We start from the raw sequence: 20221 nt of genomic DNA on the forward strand, positions 1-20221 counted from the left end.
GTGCCATTATTAGGTTCAAGGAGTAATAATTGTGGATGGATTAATTGCTGTATATTTGTCTGAGGAAATTGGGTGTGAAATGAATTGCCCTTTTAGGGATCAATAAAGTTGTTTGAAGTCTGAAACAGCAATGAAAGAACAATGTCCTTGTTGGACATCATAACTGAGTGCTTGTGCTTCTCAGAGGTCATGGCCTTTAGCTGCTTCACTCAGCTGATGAAGAGGATGAACCAGAACTTCCCACACGGTGGCGCCATGGACTCGCACTTTGCCAATATGCGATCTCTTATCCAGGTGAGTATTTCAACAGATATGCACATTAGTGCATGCAAATGTCCAGACAGCTGCGTAACAATAACACTTTTTTTTAACCAACTAGATCCTGGACTCTGAACTTTTTGAACTGATGCAGCAAAATGGAGACTATACACATTTTTACTTCTGTTATCGGTGGTTTCTCCTGGACTTTAAAAGAGGTGAATGGAACAATAACAACAACCGCCAGAACTTGAAATTGCTTCTTGCATATGTTACATATGTAATGAACACTTGTGCTGTTTCAGAGATGGTGTATGATGACGTGTTTTCTGTGTGGGAGATGATCTGGGCAGCTAAGTACACCTCCTCGGAGCACTTTGTGCTCTTCATCGCTCTGGCACTTGTGGAGATGTACAGAGACATCATCTTAGAAAATAACATGGACTTCACAGACATCATCAAGTTCTTCAATGGTAAGCCCTTAACATAAACACAAGCATGTGAGATATAAAAAAGGAAATTTTCGCATCTGTATTTCTTGATACCTGGCTTTACTTAAAGCTGTACACGTGTGTGTGTGTATGTATGAGTTGTTTTGTGCATATATTTGCATATTAATGATGGTAAAGTGATTCTACTTGTGAATATGCTACTCTCATGGCGCTCGTGTGTGTTAAACATCATTGATGTACAGCAGAGGGAAATATAATCTGTCATTGCTTTCCTCTTATGGAGTGCTTCCCTTGTGTTTTCTGCTGTGCATCATTTATTTTTTAGCGTGCACAAGCACCATGATGATGAAGTAATTACATGTCTTTCTAACAACCATGACTCAACAATGCTTTCATAGAGACTTCATGTTCACATGTCCTATATAGATCCTGGGGGTCACTTGTGCAGGTACTTATCCCAGGATTCTGTAGCGTAAAGAAGATGAGTCTGTAACTCCTACTGGATGGAACGTCAGCCTGATATAGATTAATTATCCACAAATGGTGCCCAATAACAGCTAGTTGGACTGGGATAATGCAGATGAAATCTCTTGTCACAGACAGGTAGTGTGGCCAAGAATCAAACTCATGGCAACATAACAGAATCCAAAATCTCCTTATCCCACTGATCTATCAGCTTTATGTTCAGACTAAGTGTATATTTTGGTCTAACAGATATGATGTATCCAGTTTGGGGACCTCTGAAGTACACCTCTGCTTTTTGCGGATGATGTGGTTTTGTTGCCTTCATCAGACAGTGACCTCCAGTGGGCAGTGGGTAGGTTTGAGGTTGAGAGTAAAATGACTGTGATGAGGCTCAGCACCTCCAAATCTGAATCAACGGTCCTCTATTGGAAAAGGGATTGTCTCTCTGCTTCGTGGGAGAGTTATTGCCCCAAATGGAGACATTCATGTATTGAAGGGTCTTGTTCACAAGTGGATGTAAGTTGGAGCATGTGGTCAATAGACTGAATGGGGCGGCGTCTCACCTATGGTCATGAACTTTGGGTAGTGACTGAAAGAACAAGATTGTGGATTCAAGCGGTAGAAATAAGATTCCTCCATTGGGTATCTGAGCTTACAATCAGGGACTGGGTGAGAAGCTTAAATATCTGCATTGAACGAACCAGCTGAGATGGTTTGGGTATTTGGTGAGGATGCTCTCTGGCCATCTCCCTAGGGAAGACTTCTCCAAGGATGCCATTCCAACTTGGAAGAGGCCCTGGGGAAGACCCAGGAAATGCTGGAGGGGTTATATTTCCCATCTCGGGAGGTGAGGGTCTAGTGATTAAGCGTTGGGCTTGAGACCAGAGGATCCTCGGTTCAAACTGAAAGTATGACATAAGGGTGTCCTCTTGGCCTTCTCGAACCTCTGGAATCCTCAATACTGAGGTACCTACATGCTGGATCACACCCAGAGAAATGCACAACATGGAGAAAATGTTGTAGCTGATGATCCCTGTGTGTGGCTCTGTGGAGCAGTGGATAGTGCATTTGGACTTCTAGTGAAGCACAGGAGAGTTATTCAAAGGTTGTGGGTTCAAGTCCTGCCAGAGTCATATTTTGGGGATGTGATGGTCTAGTGGTTAAGCGTTGGGCTTTAGACTAGAGGATCCTCGGTTCAAGCCCCAACCTGACCGGAAAATCACTAAGGGCCCTTGGGTAAGGTCCTTAATCCATTAGTTGCTCCCAGTGTGTACCTTGTATGGCAGCACCCTGACACTGGGGTGAATGTGAGGCATTATTGTAAAGTGCTTTGAGCGTCTGATACAGATGGAAAAAGCGCTATATAAATGCAGTCCATTTACCATTTATCTGGCTTGAAACACCTTGAAACAAACGCTATGGTTTTGTCAAAATTATATTGTGCTCAATTCAAGCACCTCTTATTTCATAATATTACTTCTCATTCTCAGAAATGGCAGAGCGACACAATGTCCCGCATGTCCTGATGATGGCTCGAGAATTGGTCCACAAAGTGCAGACACTCATAGAAAACAAGTGATCCAGAAGACTGCTGCTTAACGTACACAATTCTATGTGCTACGTAATGTCAAACATACTGATAGAAGAAACCACAAAGGTTGTGTAATAAATAACAGGGGTATTAACAGGTAAGTCCTTAAGAGACACGTGGTAATTATAAATACTGCTTATTCTACAATGGTTGTATAACACCTTCTCTCCAACGTCTCCTTACTGTATCCAGGAGATGCAATTATTTTGCCATTAAGGGTGTTTTTAATGTCTTCACCTTGTGATTGTATCCTTATTGAAACTGCTTCAGGATGTCATTTATTTTGCCTTAAATTCAGCTATTTTTTCAGGGAATAAGCTACCAAATTCTCCATTGTATTGTTATTGCTACAAGTTTAGTTTTGTTATAGTAACCATGGTTATACATGTTGGAATTAAGACAGATGACACATAAAAGGAAAAAAAAATGGTGCAGATGTGTTCGCAAATGTGTGGTGCATGACTGATTCCTGATTTAGCCCCATTTTTTTTATTAAGTATCGATGCAAATCAATATCAAATCATTCTGAGTGATTTCCTTCAGCTTGACAAAATATTATCATTAATACCACATTGGGAGTGATGTTTTTCACCGTCCCTCTTTTTGAACATCATCTTCATCTTTTCTTTTTCGCAGTCCTCACAGCAGATTTCATAGCAATCTGCATGTTGATTTGGCACAGGTTCGACACCGAGTGCCCCTCCATGTTGCATGCAGAATGAGCACAGGGTGGCTTTGAACCAGGAATCTGTGTTGTTGTAAACAAACGCACAAGCCACTTGCGCATTATCCTGAAAATGAATTGATGATCACCTCAGATTTTTCAGGATATGTTTGGACCATTTACGGTAGAAGTCTATTGCGTTTGCGAACGTGGTCCAAAGTCAAAGTCAGTGACAGCTGCTGTGCATTTGACTTGTTATGCAAATTATGTCATGCATCTCCAAGAACCTTGTTGATTTTGGGCTGAGAAGGTCAACATTCCATAACATGCCTGTTAGTGCCAATGATTACCCCTGGATTCCGAAGTGTGGAGCAGATGAGTCTCTATGATTCCCCCTAGATAGTTCACCAGTCTGACACAGGTTACTTCCCCAGCCAAGGGCGGTACCCGTGTATAGCTGGGTGGACTGAGGCAATGCAGATGAAGTGTTTTGTCCAAAGATACACAGTAGCATGTCTGAGGAATCAAACCCAGGTCTACATATCATCGGCTTGCGTGATACATAACTGAGTCATACAGGTTTTGGAATCAGGTCAAAAGTCAAAATTTCCTCATAAAATAAATATTTGCCATGGACTGAGGTGTTTTTCCATTTGTCACTATCTGTATTTTTAGTGTTATTTCACTTGAAATGTAGCTCAAATTCTCACACGTTGTGATGCACTTGAATTTTTTTTTTTTGCAACTGTAGCCAGTATAGTAAGAGATCTTGTGATACATTTGAATGTTTTCAGTAATAACATGTAAATGATTTTTTTTAACTACTTGAGGTATTATGCACACAAGGGATCCTGCAGTCCTGAAGATTGGACACTCCATGTGTTCCACTTTTCCCGGGTAGCTAAATTCTAAGTTGTCGTCGACCACGGTTCTTTCTCTAACCTCGGCTCCAACTTAATCTTTCACCCTCAGTGTAGCACTAGCATGTTTGTGTGCACAGTCAAGGGTCGCTGACTCCTCCTGGCCTTTTGCGGGGTGGGATTAATTCATAGATTTTTATGCAGATATTAGGCCGTGATAAATTTTTTTTTTTTTCCCCAAACCTTCCTCGTGGTATTTTGAGAAGTGCTGTGGTGGTGATACTCTCCAGCTCCTCTTTGATCTGCTTTTCATTGCTTGAAACTCACCAAAAGCTTCAGTATGTGAGGATGACATCACTTTACAGTCACATTCACCTTCTAATTTTCCTTATGTGGAGCTGTTAAAGCACCTTCATTGTTCATTGAATTGAGAAATCCAAATAGGTTCCTTTCCAGATAAGAATCACCAGAGTAGCTGTAAAGTACACAATTCTTTGTGCGAATGAAAATTTTGTGCTTGTATACATGGGATAATATACCACAGCACTGCTCAGGCACACACAAGATTTTTTTTGTTTGTTTTTTTAAAGGTCCTCAGTGTTTCAAGTACTGCATTTTAATTTGCATGCTACCACATCTATGTATAACAGTTGCAGTTTTTGTGAACTGATGTATTGATCAAACCACTCAAAGGCTTTTATGTGACTCAAGATCATCTCCATCAACAGTCACCATTTTTATAAGAGATAATTGATCTGGAATATTAATGGATTTATTGGTTCCACCTTGGGTTCTATCTTAAAATCCAGTGAGTTGATGGCGTGGCTGATGTATCATGTGATGATCTTTAACATGCCTGTGTATCGGTGCTTGTGATGTGTCCGTTGTTGAGATTTACTGCATACAATGTGTTCCAAATAGAAGATTCACTGTACAAAGCTAATAATGCAACATGTCTGTGAGCTTTATCAGAGTATTAACAGATTAAAAAAAAAAAAAAAAAAGTTAGTGGGAATTTTTATTTTTTGTCTTAAAACTGTCACATGGTGTAATTTATTGTGCATTAAAAGTCAATATATTTTGCAGTGTATGTAAACTGTACTTTTTTGTTCCTTGTTGAAAACAAATGGAACATTAGGTCTGCACAGATGAGGGACACAAACATGAATTTTTTCCCCCCACCATCATTTTGCTTCCTCACATATCTTTGAAAGATGAGTACTTACTAATGGTACCCAGTTTGTCCACTAGGGGTGCTGAATGTTTTGTGGCTGCCCCCGGTTGCTCAGGGTCAGAATATATGGGGTCACCAAGGCTGATCCATTACAGTTCCTCATTGTGATTTCCATCAAGCTGAATGCCAGTCTGCACCAGTCAACGGCTCCAAGTCAACCCCTTATTTACAAATACAAATATCTACCTCAATATCTGAAAACTATTCTGATCAGTGTAACTGTTAGATGAAAACTAGAATGGAAAAACTAAATATTTTGTGAAGACAAACGGGTCTATCCTACATGAGTTATCACAGGGAAAAATAAATAAATACAGAAACTGAGTAAAAGTAATTTTATTGAAGAAAAAAAAAAAACAGATGCATACAAGTCCACATAGAGGCCAAAATAATCTGATATTGTGATTAAGAGAGGAGAAAAAAAAACAAAGAAAAAAAAAACACACAGGAAAGGCTAAGTCGCACTCCAACATTCACAATTCTAAAAAGGTCACAGATTTTACATATTATGAACAAAAGAGAAATTATCTTCACAGATTGGCTTCTCTGAACTGATGCATTTTTCAGGACCATGAAATATGACTAAATCAAACAAAAGATATGGATGACTTGCATTTCACTGTCTCAGAATTCTCACCTTCCCAAATGTAACTTTACATTGTGTATCAGGATAAAACATTTATCTTGCTGATGAAGTAAAATTGATTTTTTTGGGGGGGTGGGGGTGCTGTAAATGTGAGATGCGTACCCTAAATAGAACTGATTTGGCTGTGACTTACAGGTGCCATCTTGATACTTAACATCCACTTCTGCACATTCATACACCCAACTTAACTTAAATGGCAGAAACACCATTTGACCTTTTGGGTTAAACAAGTTTTCCAAGACTTTGGAAAAGCCTAGGTATGTAAGCTATGAAATACAGTAAGCTAACGAAGACTGCTGAACAAGTCTGTGGCCTCTAGTTTGCGAACACGGTAACAAGAAGTGCTCCGCGGGCACATCCACCCACCAAGACTTCAGTACAGCTTCCACAAGGAGAAATCTGAGGGAGAACAACAGTATAGGAATTCATTTTCACATGTTTTGTTTTTTAACGCTTCCTTGGCAGCGGTAGTAAATGCTATTATCTTCAAAGTCTCAAAATATTGATCTGGTTCATTAAAGTTTATGTCTTTTAATTTGCTGAATTACAAAGTGACTTTTGAGTTATGTTCACAAACTGTTGGAGATGAACTCATTCACTTACTGAATTTTACAGGGTGAACCCATTAGACCCGTGGTTCCCCACCATAGTTGGTCCTCAGGAACCCCATGACCTGCAGTTTCTATCTCATCCTGCTTTGACAAAAGCTGACCTGTTAGCGCCTGATTAGCATAGCACATCTAAATCAGCTAGTTATTTTTTGGCAGAGCAGAGAGAGACAAAGTGTTCAGGTCAGCAGGTCCCCGAGGACCCTGCATTGGGAACCACTGTGTGAGCTGATGAAATGGTGTGCTGTTTTTGAGGGTGGTGGATAAGATTCATTCCCCTTTTCTTAGAGACAAAGAAAAAGGTCCATTTTGTGAACTCTGGTACATGTATGTGACATCTGTCAAACGGTGTTCACAGCCTTTTAACAGTAAAAGTTGAACTGAGAAAATGTCACAAACATTTTGTCTTAAAGGCACGAGATGAAAGCTTTCACACGGTGTGAGCTGGCTGTTGCTTTTATATCGTGTTAAATAAAACATTGTACCACTTTGAAAAACTCAAATGTCTACATTTAAAATTATGCAGTATTGACCTTAAAGGGATATTTGGAAAAGTGGGTGATTAAAAATGTCACCTTGAACTAAGATTTGTCAGCTTTCTCTTGAGTTAGCGCTGGCCAGTGGAAACACAAAATTTCTGGCTGAGTAAAGCAGAGCCACTGGAAGGCAAAGAAAATATGGGAGGTGGGGTGTGAAAGACTGGAGAGAGGGGTTATCACTTGCTTTGGATTACCACATTTCAAACTGGAGGTAATGCATTTATTTTCTCAATTACAAAATAACTACATTCACATATCAACGTTTGGAGCATAACTTTAGCGACACTTTTGTTGAAATACACAATCACACACGTGGGTGACAAGATGGTGCCTGATGGTGGCAAGCGCTCCATTTATGGCACGGCTTTACGGGTGGAGATAAAAATACAAATTTGTTGAATTCTGATCATGGAATGTATGCATTTCAACAAAACAGAACAACATGTCTGAGGAGAATACTTGGGGTTACAAAAATAAAATAAAAAGTAAATTAAACACTTCCCCCAAAGGTTCTACGGACGACAGACCTGTTTAGCGAAAATGACGTGGTGGTGGTGGTGGTGGTGGTGGTGGAGGGCTGTACTGTGAAGGGGGCCTCCTGGAACGTTGCATGGGGTGACGTGGAGGAGACTGGTAGCGTGGAGGAGGAGATCGGTAGCGTAGAGGAGATCCTCGGTTCTGGTAAGGAGGAGAATAGCGACCTCTGGATCTGGACCGCGAACGTGACCGCTGCCAGTTGGGTTGAGACCGGTCCTCAAACACGTGGATGTATGATGTCTCGCCCTACAAAACAAGTTAAACACTTTGGAGCATCCTGTTCAGTGCCCAACGCCAACTAAATAAGCATCGCCGCTGAGATACCGGCACTCACCTGATGTGAACGAAACTCAGCCCCATCCAGTCTGCGCAACGCGTACTCCATGTCCTCTCTGCGCAGATACTCCACCATGCCCTCTCCGTTTCGAACATCGGCATAGCAAACATCCCCTGCCTCACGCATATGATCCTTCAGATCTTGCCAGCTGCCAGTTGGTGGCAACCCTTGGGACAGGAAACCACAAATGGAAGACAAGTTTATAACCATTTTAATTAAAGATTTATTTTAAACCTAAAATTATTGCTGAAATTTCATGTTGCCTGAATCTTACACCCTCTGAGGGCAACAATACCCAATAATTTTAAATAATTTTGATGTAGCCTAAATTTATCACCAACTTAATTACAAATGTGAGCAGATCAGAGAAAAACTTTGGTTTACGCCTCATTTCCACACGCCACGTGTATATGTCTAATATACGCAACACGATCTCCGGTGTTCAATGCAAAGAAATGCACTTCTTTATGGAGAACACAGCAGCCACAAGAGCCTAATTTTGTCCGTTTTTCACCAACAGGTTGTGCAGACTATGCACACAGAGCTATAGACTGAGAAACAACAAGCACCAAACAAGTGATACAGCTGCAAAACCTGACTCATTCACAACATATTAAACTCACTTAGCAAGCTTCTTCTCACTTCAACTACACTATTTCACTAATCAACAGTCAAGCAACTGAAGGACTTGCTAGCTTACTGAAGATAGCTTTCTGGCACATTGCGTATACTTAGGGTGGGAACTGCTAGGCACCTCACAACTATGATTCACAGGGCTACGAGTTTATCATCAATGCATCGTTTTTCAAAACTGGATCCCCCCACTGTGTTAACTACCTGGTACCTTTCAAAAAAGGAACTTATAATGATCCATAATGAATTAATGGGGCGGGGCACCTGCTAAAACCACCCATGTAAATCTAATCTCCTGTATGCAACTGACTCAGGTGTATCGCCACCACTCCAGCAAATTAAAAGGTAAAATAATTATGTGCACTTTAATGTGATGCACAAGCCTGTGCAGATGTTTGTGCCAACACTAATGCACTTTGCCTGTGGAAGAAGAATTACAACAGGAACGCGTGGTATAATGGTGAAGCTTAGTTGCACAGCGGCTTCAATAGAAATGACTGAGTAAATGTTCATCAAGCAAGGACAAATACACAGAGCTATGTGGAAACGAGGTGCTAATGTTCCCCCTACCCCCTCAAAAAAACCTATACATAAAAGCAGGTGTAAACAAAGCGCACTGAAGAATTTCACAGTGAACCATTTTATATTCACACCTGCACCTTACAGTGATTTACTCAGTTGTAGGAATGTAAACTTATATGACTGGTCAGGTCTGAAAGCTATTTTAACATTAAGATATTTTGTTTGGGAGGAGTCAAACATTCCAGTTCAAACAATTAGAATTAAATTAACATACAAATATGACAAATAAAAAAATAAAAAAAACAATGACAAAATTACACCTACCAGTCACTATAGCCGATGTTTGGGATTATGCAGCCAACATGATCAGTTTCACTTTACTGTTTTGTTTTTCATGACTTAAGGAGCTGACTTGACCTCATCCACTTAGTCCCCTTGACCTCCAGTCCACCATGAGAGAGAACCATAACTGCCTACGACTCATGACGTCCATCTACTAGTCCCCTTGATTTCCAGTCCGCCAAGAGAGATACGCATCTGCCTAAGACTGATTACGTCCACCATTCTAACAGTCCCCTTGACCTCCAATCCTCCATGAGAGAGAGAGAGAGACATATCTGGCTATGACGTCCACCTACCAGCCACCATGACACGGAAATCAGTCCTTCGAGCCGGGGGTCCAAACTTTCCCCTAGATCCTCCTCCACCACCTCCCATAGGGCCAAATTTAGAAGCAGTAGTTTTAGGGTACTCTACACGCAGCTTGCAATCTCCATATGCATATCCATTCCTTCCATAGACCGCATCCTCCGCATCCCTAAGAGAAGAGAGCACAGAACTCCTTACCAAAGTACGTTTGTTTCACTACGGGACATACACTTGGCAATTCCTTCTCCGTCCATTCCCTGTAGGCAGTCACTGGAGACCTTATTATACCACAAAACCTATGGAATCCCACAAGTGGTATGCGATTCGACTTGCCAAAGACTATCCCAAAAACTCACCGTGGATCCTCAAATCTGATGAAGGCAAAAGGTATAGTGCCTCTATTGTTCTTCAATTCGACTTCAGCGATTTTTCCATATTTGAAGAAGAGATCCTCAAGGTCCCTCTCCTGGATATCCATTGGAAGATTCCCCACATAGATTCGGGATTCCGACATGGTGGTTGAGTAACTGCCTCTGTTGACACAGAATGGAGGCACCTGCAGACTTTTAGATCACTTGTTGTAGATGCAGAAGTGGTGCTTATCCTATTCCTAGGCCCTAGTCCCAATCCAAAACTTAGATGATCCGCTTTCACTTCCTTAATTAGAGAAAGATAAAAACTTTAGACCACGGATGTGGCCATGACAGTTGTAATTGTTGAGTTCAAGAGAAATGGCACAGGACCTTGGATCCAAGCCTGAAAGCTACAAAAACACAGGAAAATAAGTGATCAACAACTTCAATAAAGTCGCTATAATCCTTTCTAAAAATTGTGTAAAGCAGATTGAGTAAATCTACTGTGAACTAAACATGTAAAACTGCTGTACATTCATTCATATATATATATATATATATATATATATATATATATATATATATATATGTGTGTGTGTGTGTGTGTGTGTGTGTGTGTGTGTGTGAAAGGGATGGGACCGATCCAATCCCGGATCGGTATTGGGTTCCAATACTGACGTAATTCGTGTATCGGAAAATATTGATCCTACCCGCTACATTTTCCGATACCGGAGAACAGCCACTGTAAATCCTCTCAACTGCTGTTGTTTGATCTGCTTGTTTACTGCCGAGCGGGAGGATGAGAGGGAGGTTTTAGGTTTTTGAAGCCGGGCTGTTTGAGAGAGCTCTCTTCCGCAGTGTTCTAGCTGCGGGTAGCGGCAAATTTCTGCCCGGCTCTCGGGTTCAAATTGTCTGTTTGTCGAGCACGGATTTTCCGAAAATCTAACTGAATTGTTGCTGAAAATGTGTGCTAAAAAGTTAGCCGCTTCACTGTCCTGAGGCTGCGAAACACCACCTTAGCATGCAGCCAAGGAGGGCAGAGAACCTGTCTGCTGAAAGGAAAAAAGTAGGGTTGAAGCTATTGATTATTTTAGTAATCGGGTATTCTATCGATTAATCGAGTAATTGGATAAAAAGTACTTTTACGTTTTAAAACATTAACAGTCCAGGGCTCTCCCTAAGCAATGGCACAATGTCACTGCGTCATCACGGAGATTATCAAATTTAGTGTATCCCTTTCTGTATTCCTGGGTAATTATTTTTTCACATCTCTGCAAGTTTTGGATCTTTCCTGGTGTCAGTAACTCAGCCAAAGTCAGGCCAAAGTCTTGACATTTTGTTGAAATGGCGATGGGTTGTGGCTTTCTGTTTTTTGTTTCCCCAACTTGTAAACTTTAACCATTTTTATTTATTGATTTATTAAGGTGGTGGACTGGGTCCCTGCATGATTTTCTTTTTAACACTCTCTCTGCGATTCAGCCAATGCATTTCATTTTCAGCTGGAGGTTGAACATGCAGATTCGCAGTCACTGTTTTTTTTAATATTATTTTATTTGAGTTCCCGTGTTTGTGAAGCATTGTATGTTGCACAAAAAAGAGAAAATTAAAAAGCGAAACACTCATTGCGAGTCACACAGAAGAAAGAGTGGACTTCTTCTAAAGGCTGTCTGTGGCCGGGACGGAGCTGTGTGAGGGTAGTGCTGAGCCGCTCACACCGGGCAGAGAGAGGCAGCAGCCGGCCACCGCGCGTAGAGCGGCCAGCACACAAAACTGTGTTTAAAAAACAAAAACAAAAAAAAAAAAACACTGCTTTGCTTTAAATGCACAGTAAGCTATTTCAGATGATCAGCGTGGACTGTCTTTTTCCTAAAAGGCTTTATTTCACTCTGATTGTTGCGTAGGAAAGCTGTAGCTTTTGTGCTAATTTGATTAGCGCTTGCTCTACTTCTTCTGTTTGTTTTTCTGGGGACATTACAGCGCCACACACAGGCCTGGCATATGTACTACAACACTAAAGCTTCAAGGCACAGAATTTGTCTCGTACATTTTTTGTAATCGAATTACTCGACTAATCGTTTCAGCCCTAGGAAAAAGTCTCCATTAAACTCCTGCGTGTGAGCATTGCTGATAATACGTATATTTATTTTACAGTTGAAAGGCTTCATGGCAGCACAAAAACAGCAAGAGACACAGACAGACAGAGAGAGAGAGAGAGAGAGAGAGAACACTTACTTTTTACTCTAACACTTGCTTTGACAATGTAAACATGTGTCCCATATCAATGAAGCTCCACTGAAATTGAAAATTGAGAAAGAGAAACAGATAGACAGAGTGCTGTCTTTTCTCTTTAAGGCTATAAAAGTCTATAAAAAAAAAAAAAAACTACTTAATTCTTTCACCAAAACATCAAATCTAGGCTTTCATCTTAGATTCACCTTCTGGCAAACTGTAGTTGAACTTTCAGGTCTCCTTTTTAAGAAAATCCTCACATAAAATAAACAATAATGATAATAATATTAAAGCAGACAGAGCTCTGGTAATGGATTGGAAATGTATCGTATCGGTATATAATAAATATATATTTATTATATACCATGTTTTGGTCAAATACTGCAGTTTAAACAGTTGTCAAAAAAGCCTGAATTGTACATTCAGGACAGAGGTAGATTGCCTTTTCCCCCCTCTCTCCATCCCCTCTGTGCCCAGGGCCTGGACCCATGTTCACATTATGCTCGGACTAGCTATTCGCATATTACAAGACGTTAGTGGCCACATTTCTTTTTTTCCTGCAAGTGAGAGACTGGGGGCTGAGAACATTGTCAGAGAGCAGCTAATGTGGGGCCTGTGTCCATAAAGCAATACATTATAGATAAAACAACAACAACAAAAAGCTTCCATTCTTGGTTGGCAAGGTGGTAAGTTTTCTGAAACGGTGCTGTACCAATGATACCAGCACCTTTCTGAAAGGTTCACAGATTTCCCTGGGAGGAGGTCGGCATGCAGATCTTTATAAATCAGGATCAGATCAGTCAGACTTGCACTTGGCTCAAAGTGGCTTGATGGAGGCTTGATGCACTTAGGCTTCCAATATTCAACGAGAGGATAGAATTAACCCAATATATCAAGAGTTGAAGGTGAAGTGTCCACCAAGCTGATCTGTGCAGAGCATGGGTGTGGCAGGAATGAATGAAAGACCACTGAGCTTAACCATCTGGAGTTGATGGATGCACAAGTGCCCCCAACTGTTTTTTTGTCATTTTTAAAAACAGGTCAGCGACAGAATATCACAGAGACCACTTCCTGAAACAACAAATCCTCTGCTTTAAAAGGGGGGCCTCCCAGTAGCCCATATTTTCCTCATAGCCAATCCTAGAGGCTGGAGAATGTCATATGAATCTGTGTGTCTCCTTTGAGCAGACTGCAAGCACTCAGACTGTGAGAGACGTTGCTGCAGAAAACTGCTATTTTTTTGTAATGAGAACATATGAGGTCTGTCAATAAAGTACAGGTCCTTTTTATTTTTTTCAAAAACTATATGGATTTCATTCATATGTTTTTACATCAGACATGCCTGAACCCTCGTGCGCATGCGTGAGTTTTTCCACGCCTGTCGGTGACGTCATTCGCCTGTGAGCACTCCTTGTGGGAGGAGTCGTCCAGCCCCTCGTCAGAATTCCTTTGTCTGAGAAGTTGCTGAGAGACTGGCGCTTTGTTTGATCAAAATTTTTTCTAAACCTGTGAGACACATTGAAGTGGACACGGTTCGAAAAATTAAGCTGGTTTTCGGTGAAAATTTTAATGGCTGATGAGAGATTTTGAGGTGTTACTGTCGCTTTAAGGACTTCCCATGGTGCGAGACGTCGCGCAGCGCTCTCAGGCGCCGTCGTCAGCCTGTTTCAAGCTGAAAACCTCCACATTTCAGGCTCTATTGATCCAGGACGTCGTGAGAGAACAGAGAAGTTTCAGAAGAAGTCGGTTTCAGCATTTTATCCGGATATTCCACTGTTAAAGGAGATTTTTTTAATGAAAGACGTGCGGACGGATTGCAGCGTCTGCTTGCAGCGTCGGCTCGCAGCCGCTGCGATGCTCCGCCACAGGAAAAACACCTCTGTTGGAAGCCTTAAGGACAAGTTGGAACATGTCCAGCTGTTAAACAATTTCTCATATACTCACTCCACTGAAAGCCATCAAAAGCCACCTGGAGTTTACAAATGGTTAACACAAAGGTGTTTTTCCTGTGCCTCCGCACCGCGCCGGCTGCGTCCTGACGTGTGGACCCGTCCGCACGTCTTTCATTAAAAAAATCTCCTTTAACAGTGGAATATCCGGATAAAATGCTGAAACCGACTTCTTCTGAAACTGCTCTGTTCTCTCACGAAGTCCTGGATCAATAGAGCCTGAAATGTGGAGGTTTTCAGCTTGAAACAGGCTGACGACGGCGCCTGGGAGCGCTGCGCGACGTCTCGCACCGTGGGAAGTCCTTAAACGACAGTATCACCTCAAAATCTCTCATCAGCCGTTAAAATTTTCACCGAAAACCAGCTTAATTTTTCAAACCGTGTCCACTTCGATGTGCCTCACAGGTTTAGAAAAAATTTTGATCAAACAAAGCGCCAGTCTCTCAGCAACTTCTCAGACAAAGGAATTCCGACGAGGGGCTCGACGACTCCTCCCACAAGGAGTGCTCACAGGCGAATGATGTCACCGACAGGCGTGGAAAAACTCACGCATGCGCACGAGGGTTCAAGCATGTCTGACGTAAAAACATATGAATGAAATCCATATAGTTTTTGAAAAAAATAAAGACAGCCCTCGTAGAAAGAAACACTTGTAATCTTAATTACAGTGGGGGAAATAAGTATTTGATTCACTGTAAATTTTGCAGTTTTCCACATACAAAGAATGGAGAGGTCTGTAAATTTTTATCGTAGGTACACTTCAACTGTGAGACAGAGGGAAAAAAAAATAAAAAAATCAGAAAATCACATTGTATGATTTCTAAATAATTAATTTGCATTTTATTGCATGAAATAAGTATATGATCCCCTACCAACCAGCAAGAATTCTAATTCTGCCTCTCACAGACCTCTTTAAGAAGCCCTCTTATTCTGCACTCTTTACCTGTATTAACTGCACCTGTTTGAACTGGTTACCTGTATAAAAGACACCTGTGCACTAGGCATGGGCCAGTATGAGATTTGGACGGTATGATAACCGTGGGCAAAAATACCACGGTTCTACGGTAGTATAGCTTTAAAATGTGCTTTAACAACATTATGGTTGTTTGCATATGAAGCAAATGTGATTCAGGTGCACTAATTGACGCAATGTCTACTGCTATGAGCACTATACCACTGATAAATTTAGAGAAAATACCACAATAATAGTCACTCTTTTAGACATGTAGCATCTGCCCAGTGGGAACGTGACTTACTTGCTTAGGGAGAAACATGGCTGGAATAACATCCGAACTCCCGATGCTCAATATTGGCCCAGCTTCACCAACAAAGTGCTTGGAATAGATGCATTTGTCCTCCTTGACATGTTTGTGAGAGAAATTTTGTCGACCACAAGCACGACTCGAGTACACCGCTTGTACTTCTCAGTGGTTTCAAAGATGGGATAAAGTTTACTCCTTCCATGTAATCCTTTGCGGGTATCTTGCATCGCTCCGTGTCCGACACAGGCCATAGCTATGGTGCTTTGTTGCCACCGTTTTTGGCTTGAAGGGCTATTGCCACCGTTTTTGGCTTGAAGGGCTATTCCATGGAAAATAAAATGAAAAATCTGACTTGGTCCTTTCAGACGGAGGGAAAGTTCAGTGCAGGCTTCGCCTCCTTCAGCCATGATGCAGAGCTAGCTAAAGTTTGCTGCCTGTTTGTAAACAGACAGAGGTGCGCGCCAGGGGGAAGAGCAGCAGTGGCTGCCTCCATTCTGCCTGTCAAGAATTCTCATAACTCACTCATACCGTAGGGACATTATAACTGAAATTTTAGTGGTTTTGATAACGTGGCTTTTTGATACCACAGTATACCGTGAAACCAGTTATTGGCCCATGTCTATTGTGCACACACTCAATCACAATGCAACCTATCCACCATGGTCAAGCCCAAAGAGCTGTCTAAGGACATCAAGGACAAAACTGTAGACCTGCACAAGGCTGGGATGGGCTACAGGACAATAGGCAAGCAGCTTGGTGAGAAGACAAAAACTGTTAAGATTATTTATTAGAAAGTGGAAGAAACACAAGATGACTGTCAATCTCCCTCGGTCTGGGACTCCATGTAAGATCTCACTTCGTGGGGTAAGGATGATTCTGAGAAAGCTCAGAACTACACAGGAGGATCTGGTCAATGACCTGAAGAGAGCTGGGACCACAGTCACAAAGATTACATTAGTAACACATGATGATGTCATAGTTTAAAATCCTGCAGGGCAGCAAGGTCCCCCTGCTCAAGCCAGCACATATCCAGGCCCGTCTGAAGTTCACCAGTGACCATCTGGATGATCCAGAGGAGGCATGGGAGAAGGTCACGTGGTCAGATGAGACCAAAATAGAGCTTTTTAGAACCAATTCCACTTGCCATGTTTAGAGGATGAGAACAACCCCAAGAACACTGTCCCAACCGTGACGCATGGGGGTGAAAACATCATACCCTGGGGGTGCTCTTTGGCAAAGGGGACAGGACGACTGCACCGTATTGAAGGGAGGATGGATGGGGTCATGTATTGCGAGATTTTGGCAAACAACCTCCTTCCATCAGCAAGAGCATTGAAGATGGGTCGTGGCTGTGTCTACCAGCATGACAATGAGCCCAAACACACAGCCAGGGCAACTAAGAAGGGGGTCATTAAGAAGCATTTCAAGGACATGGAGTGGCCTAGCCAGTCTCCAGACCTGAACTCAATAGAAAATCTTTGGAGGGAGCTGAAACTCCAAACCTGAAATATCTGGGGAAGATCTGTATGGAGGAGTGGAGCAAAATCCCTGCTGCAGTGTGCGAAAACATGGTCAAGAACTACAGGAAATGTCTGAGCTCTCATGGCAGACATATATTTGTGTACCAATTGTTAAGGTCTGTTTTTCTGGGGATCACATACTTATTTCATGCAATAAAATGCAAATTAATTATTTAAAAATCATAATGGTTTTTTTCTGGATTTTTTTTAGATTCTGTCTCTCACGGTTGAAGTGTAGCTATGATAAAAATTACATATCTCTCCATTCTTTGTAGGTGGAAAAACCTGCAAAATTGACAGTGGATCAAATAGTTATTTCTCCTACTGTATATAGAAAGAAGAGTCTTTTCATCTACAACTACTGGAAAACACTTACTCTGCTTGTTGCAGCCACAGCACACTTCTATATCCAAAAACCCCCACCGAAACGCTCAAAAATTAAAGGAGTTGAGGACAAAGTGCCCATTGTCTCTTTCCTGTGCAGCTGTGAGCTCAATGAATTGAGCATCATACTTGAAGCATATGCATGACTGAGCTTGATCAAAATCCACAGCTCCGGAAAATAACGAGTATTCCAGGCTTTCGCCAAGCATTTGCTCTGCAGGAACACTCACCTGAATGAATCTGGATCAGAGGGTAGGACTAATGAATTTATCCTGAATGGGTTATAATTAAAATTAAATAAAATAAATTAAAATTAATATTGTTATTCTCACCAGATAATGGAGACATCCTCATCTCTGGTTTATATATATCCAGTTGGTGCTGAATGAGACCAGGTGAGAGCTGCTTATGGTCTGCTCATGTGCACAGGGCTATAGCTCGGGCTGTTATGGTGCAAAATGCTGCCAGGTGTATGAAGTCTTCTAATGAGGAAGTGTGGTTCTAGGTGTGATGCATTCTTCTAAAGTGATTGGTTGAGTTAAAATAAGTGATAATGTGCACAGAACGGACAGTGGAATTGACAGGCTCAATCATAGAATATACCTCTACTCAAACATGGTGTAATTACAATGATTATGTAATTAATATTTTTGTACATATGTACATGTGATTTGAACTTTGGCCACCAGGAACCTGAGTCTCAGGCAGCTCTTTATATATATCAAGGTCACTTTACTAAAACATCAGATGTGTTCATAAGTATGTGCATTTGAATCCTAATTTTTGGAGCTATATGCAGAATCACTGAAATCCAGTGCATGTGACAACTTGCCAAGGACTTCAGTTGTGCTCAGGTTGGGGTAAATATTGTCATTGTTCAACATAGAAGCTCTCTTATGGGCTAAGATGCACAGTGAATAACTTGTCTTTATCAGCTTCTAGACGTACCTTTAAACGGAAATCCTTAGAAAATGCCATAATTAAGAATCACCTAAGAATACTTGAAATTCCATTTGTACTTAACCAAATACCGTGTGCTGTGGATAGCAGAGTGAGTGTGAGCAATACATAAGTTACACAAAACTTAACGACCTTACCAACATCAACTACGTAAACTAAGTAATAACAGATTTCGGTAATCAGGCCTGGTCGCCGTCTGCCAAATCAATACTAATGTATGCCGTGTGAAAATGAAGTACTTAAACAATATCCTAACGGCTATGGGCAACTGTTTGCTCAACTGCGTTTTTATTTTTAAGTGATCGTTGTTGTCTTCCAATTCGTCTGTTAGCCGCGTAAATGCAGCACGCTACATCACCTAGGCTACAGGCCCGCATGCTAACTAGCACTAGCGTGGCCTACAAAGAGCAAGAGTCCATTTTGACAAGAAATTAAACGAATCATAAACTAACTAACCGGACTCAAATTTAAGATGAGCCCGACTGAATTTGACGTTAGGCTATAAATCCAAAAAGAAGCCAATGCAAATGCTTTATTTTATTTTAGCAATTAGACAAGACCAGCGCAGTCCTTTTGTTAGCAAAGGTTAGCTTAGCTCGACGGACTAACACGCGTGTGAGCGCCTCCTGCAATGTAAAAATATTAGGATAATTTAATGCAAAAACATAACCGTGGAAAATCTGAGCACCTCTGTACAATATTACTTTCATAAAACGATAACACAGTTACCTTTTGAAACACGCAACACCTTCCTCCGTTAAGCTCAAACCTCAAGCTTCGAAACTACTTCTATTTCTGGGTCTTTTACGGCGACTAGCAAACAAAATAGTGCATTACCGCCACCAAATGGACCGGAGCATGAAGCAGCAGTACATAAAGACTGAAGGGGGCGGGAATTTTGCCTCTCCAATGTAGATCGATTTTTAGTCATATAAAATGTAAACATGTGCAAGATAATACAGTATAAAAGTGTATTAAATAAACATGGATACTACACAAATACACAAGGTAACACACAAAAGCATAAAGGGGATGTTTCCATTGTGGCCCAATAGTGGTCCATGTAGTGGTGATAAAACAATCAAAATGTGAATAAATGTAGTGGTCAAGGTCACTGGGGTCAAAGGACATTTAAGGACATTTAAGTTTTTTCTCCAGTTTGCATACAGCATGTAGGTGGGTCCTGGAATTGCCCAGACAAGGTTAGGGATCAAAGGATAAGTTTTTCTCTCAAATTTATATCAAACTTGGCACACATAATACAGGGGTGGGTTCAAGGACTGTGGGGTGAGTACCAAAGATCAGTCATTGTGGTCAATGAGACTTTTTTTTTAAAGCTTGATCCCAAGACTGCTGTTAACAAATAAATGTTGGTAAAGCTCAAGGCCAAGGAATTTAATTTTCAGCCTGATTTGGACTAAATGTTGCCCACACTTAGGTGGATTCCAGAACTGCCCTGGTAACATCAGCCAGAAGTTTGGTGAAGGTCAAAGTCATTGGGGTCTAATGTTGGATTGTCATCACTGGAAAGGAAAACTCTTGTTTACGACTCTTCTTAGACAAACACCAC

General features: G+C 41.3%; 2 protein-coding genes across 7 annotated transcripts in view; one reads left to right on the plus strand and one right to left on the minus strand.

Annotated features, from left to right (window-relative positions):
- Nucleotides 1-5380, plus strand: part of sgsm1b (small G protein signaling modulator 1b) — a 44859-nt gene extending 39479 nt beyond the window's left edge. For all 4 annotated transcript variants that reach the window (XM_034191739.1, XM_034191738.1, XM_034191740.1 and 1 more), the window contains 4 exons: nucleotides 185-294; nucleotides 380-476; nucleotides 564-731; nucleotides 2666-5380. In XM_034191739.1, coding sequence (XP_034047630.1) covers nucleotides 185-294; nucleotides 380-476; nucleotides 564-731; nucleotides 2666-2754 — 464 coding nt within the window. In that variant the 3' untranslated portion in view covers nucleotides 2755-5380. The remainder of the gene's footprint in view (nucleotides 1-184; nucleotides 295-379; nucleotides 477-563; nucleotides 732-2665) is intronic.
- Nucleotides 5381-7523: 2143 nt separating this feature from the next.
- On the minus strand, nucleotides 7524-19490 carry srsf9 (serine and arginine rich splicing factor 9). Of its 3 annotated transcripts, none has more exons than XM_034192953.1 (5): nucleotides 19381-19490; nucleotides 10351-10757; nucleotides 9985-10163; nucleotides 8189-8358; nucleotides 7524-8100 (listed from the first exon to the last, which is right to left on the minus strand). In XM_034192953.1, the coding sequence occupies exons 2-5, from the start codon at nucleotides 10506-10508 to the stop codon at nucleotides 7849-7851; spliced, it is 759 nt and encodes a 252-aa protein (XP_034048844.1). In that variant the 5' UTR covers nucleotides 10509-10757; nucleotides 19381-19490; the 3' UTR covers nucleotides 7524-7848. The 3 variants fall into 3 exon arrangements, with proteins under 3 accessions (XP_034048844.1, XP_034048845.1, XP_034048846.1); XM_034192954.1 differs by having other exon boundaries at nucleotides 10351-10527; nucleotides 19381-19483; XM_034192955.1 differs by having other exon boundaries at nucleotides 10351-10550; nucleotides 19381-19434.
- Nucleotides 19491-20221: the final 731 nt, after the last annotated feature.

Source organism: Thalassophryne amazonica, chromosome 17, assembly GCF_902500255.1.
Source record: "Thalassophryne amazonica chromosome 17, fThaAma1.1, whole genome shotgun sequence".
NCBI lineage: Eukaryota > Metazoa > Chordata > Actinopteri > Batrachoidiformes > Batrachoididae > Thalassophryne > Thalassophryne amazonica.

Coding starts and splice junctions, on each gene's coding strand:
- srsf9 (XM_034192953.1), bottom strand. CDS start 10,508: ATGTCGGAATCCCGAATCTATGTGGGGAATCTTCCAATGGATATCCAG. Junction 8,359..9,984: donor TTTCCGTGTCATGGTGGCTG/GTAGGTGGACGT, acceptor TCCTGTCCCAAG/GGTTGCCACCAACTGGCAGC. Junction 8,101..8,188: donor CTGAGTTTCGTTCACATCAG/GTGAGTGCCGGT, acceptor CTTGTTTTGTAG/GGCGAGACATCATACATCCA.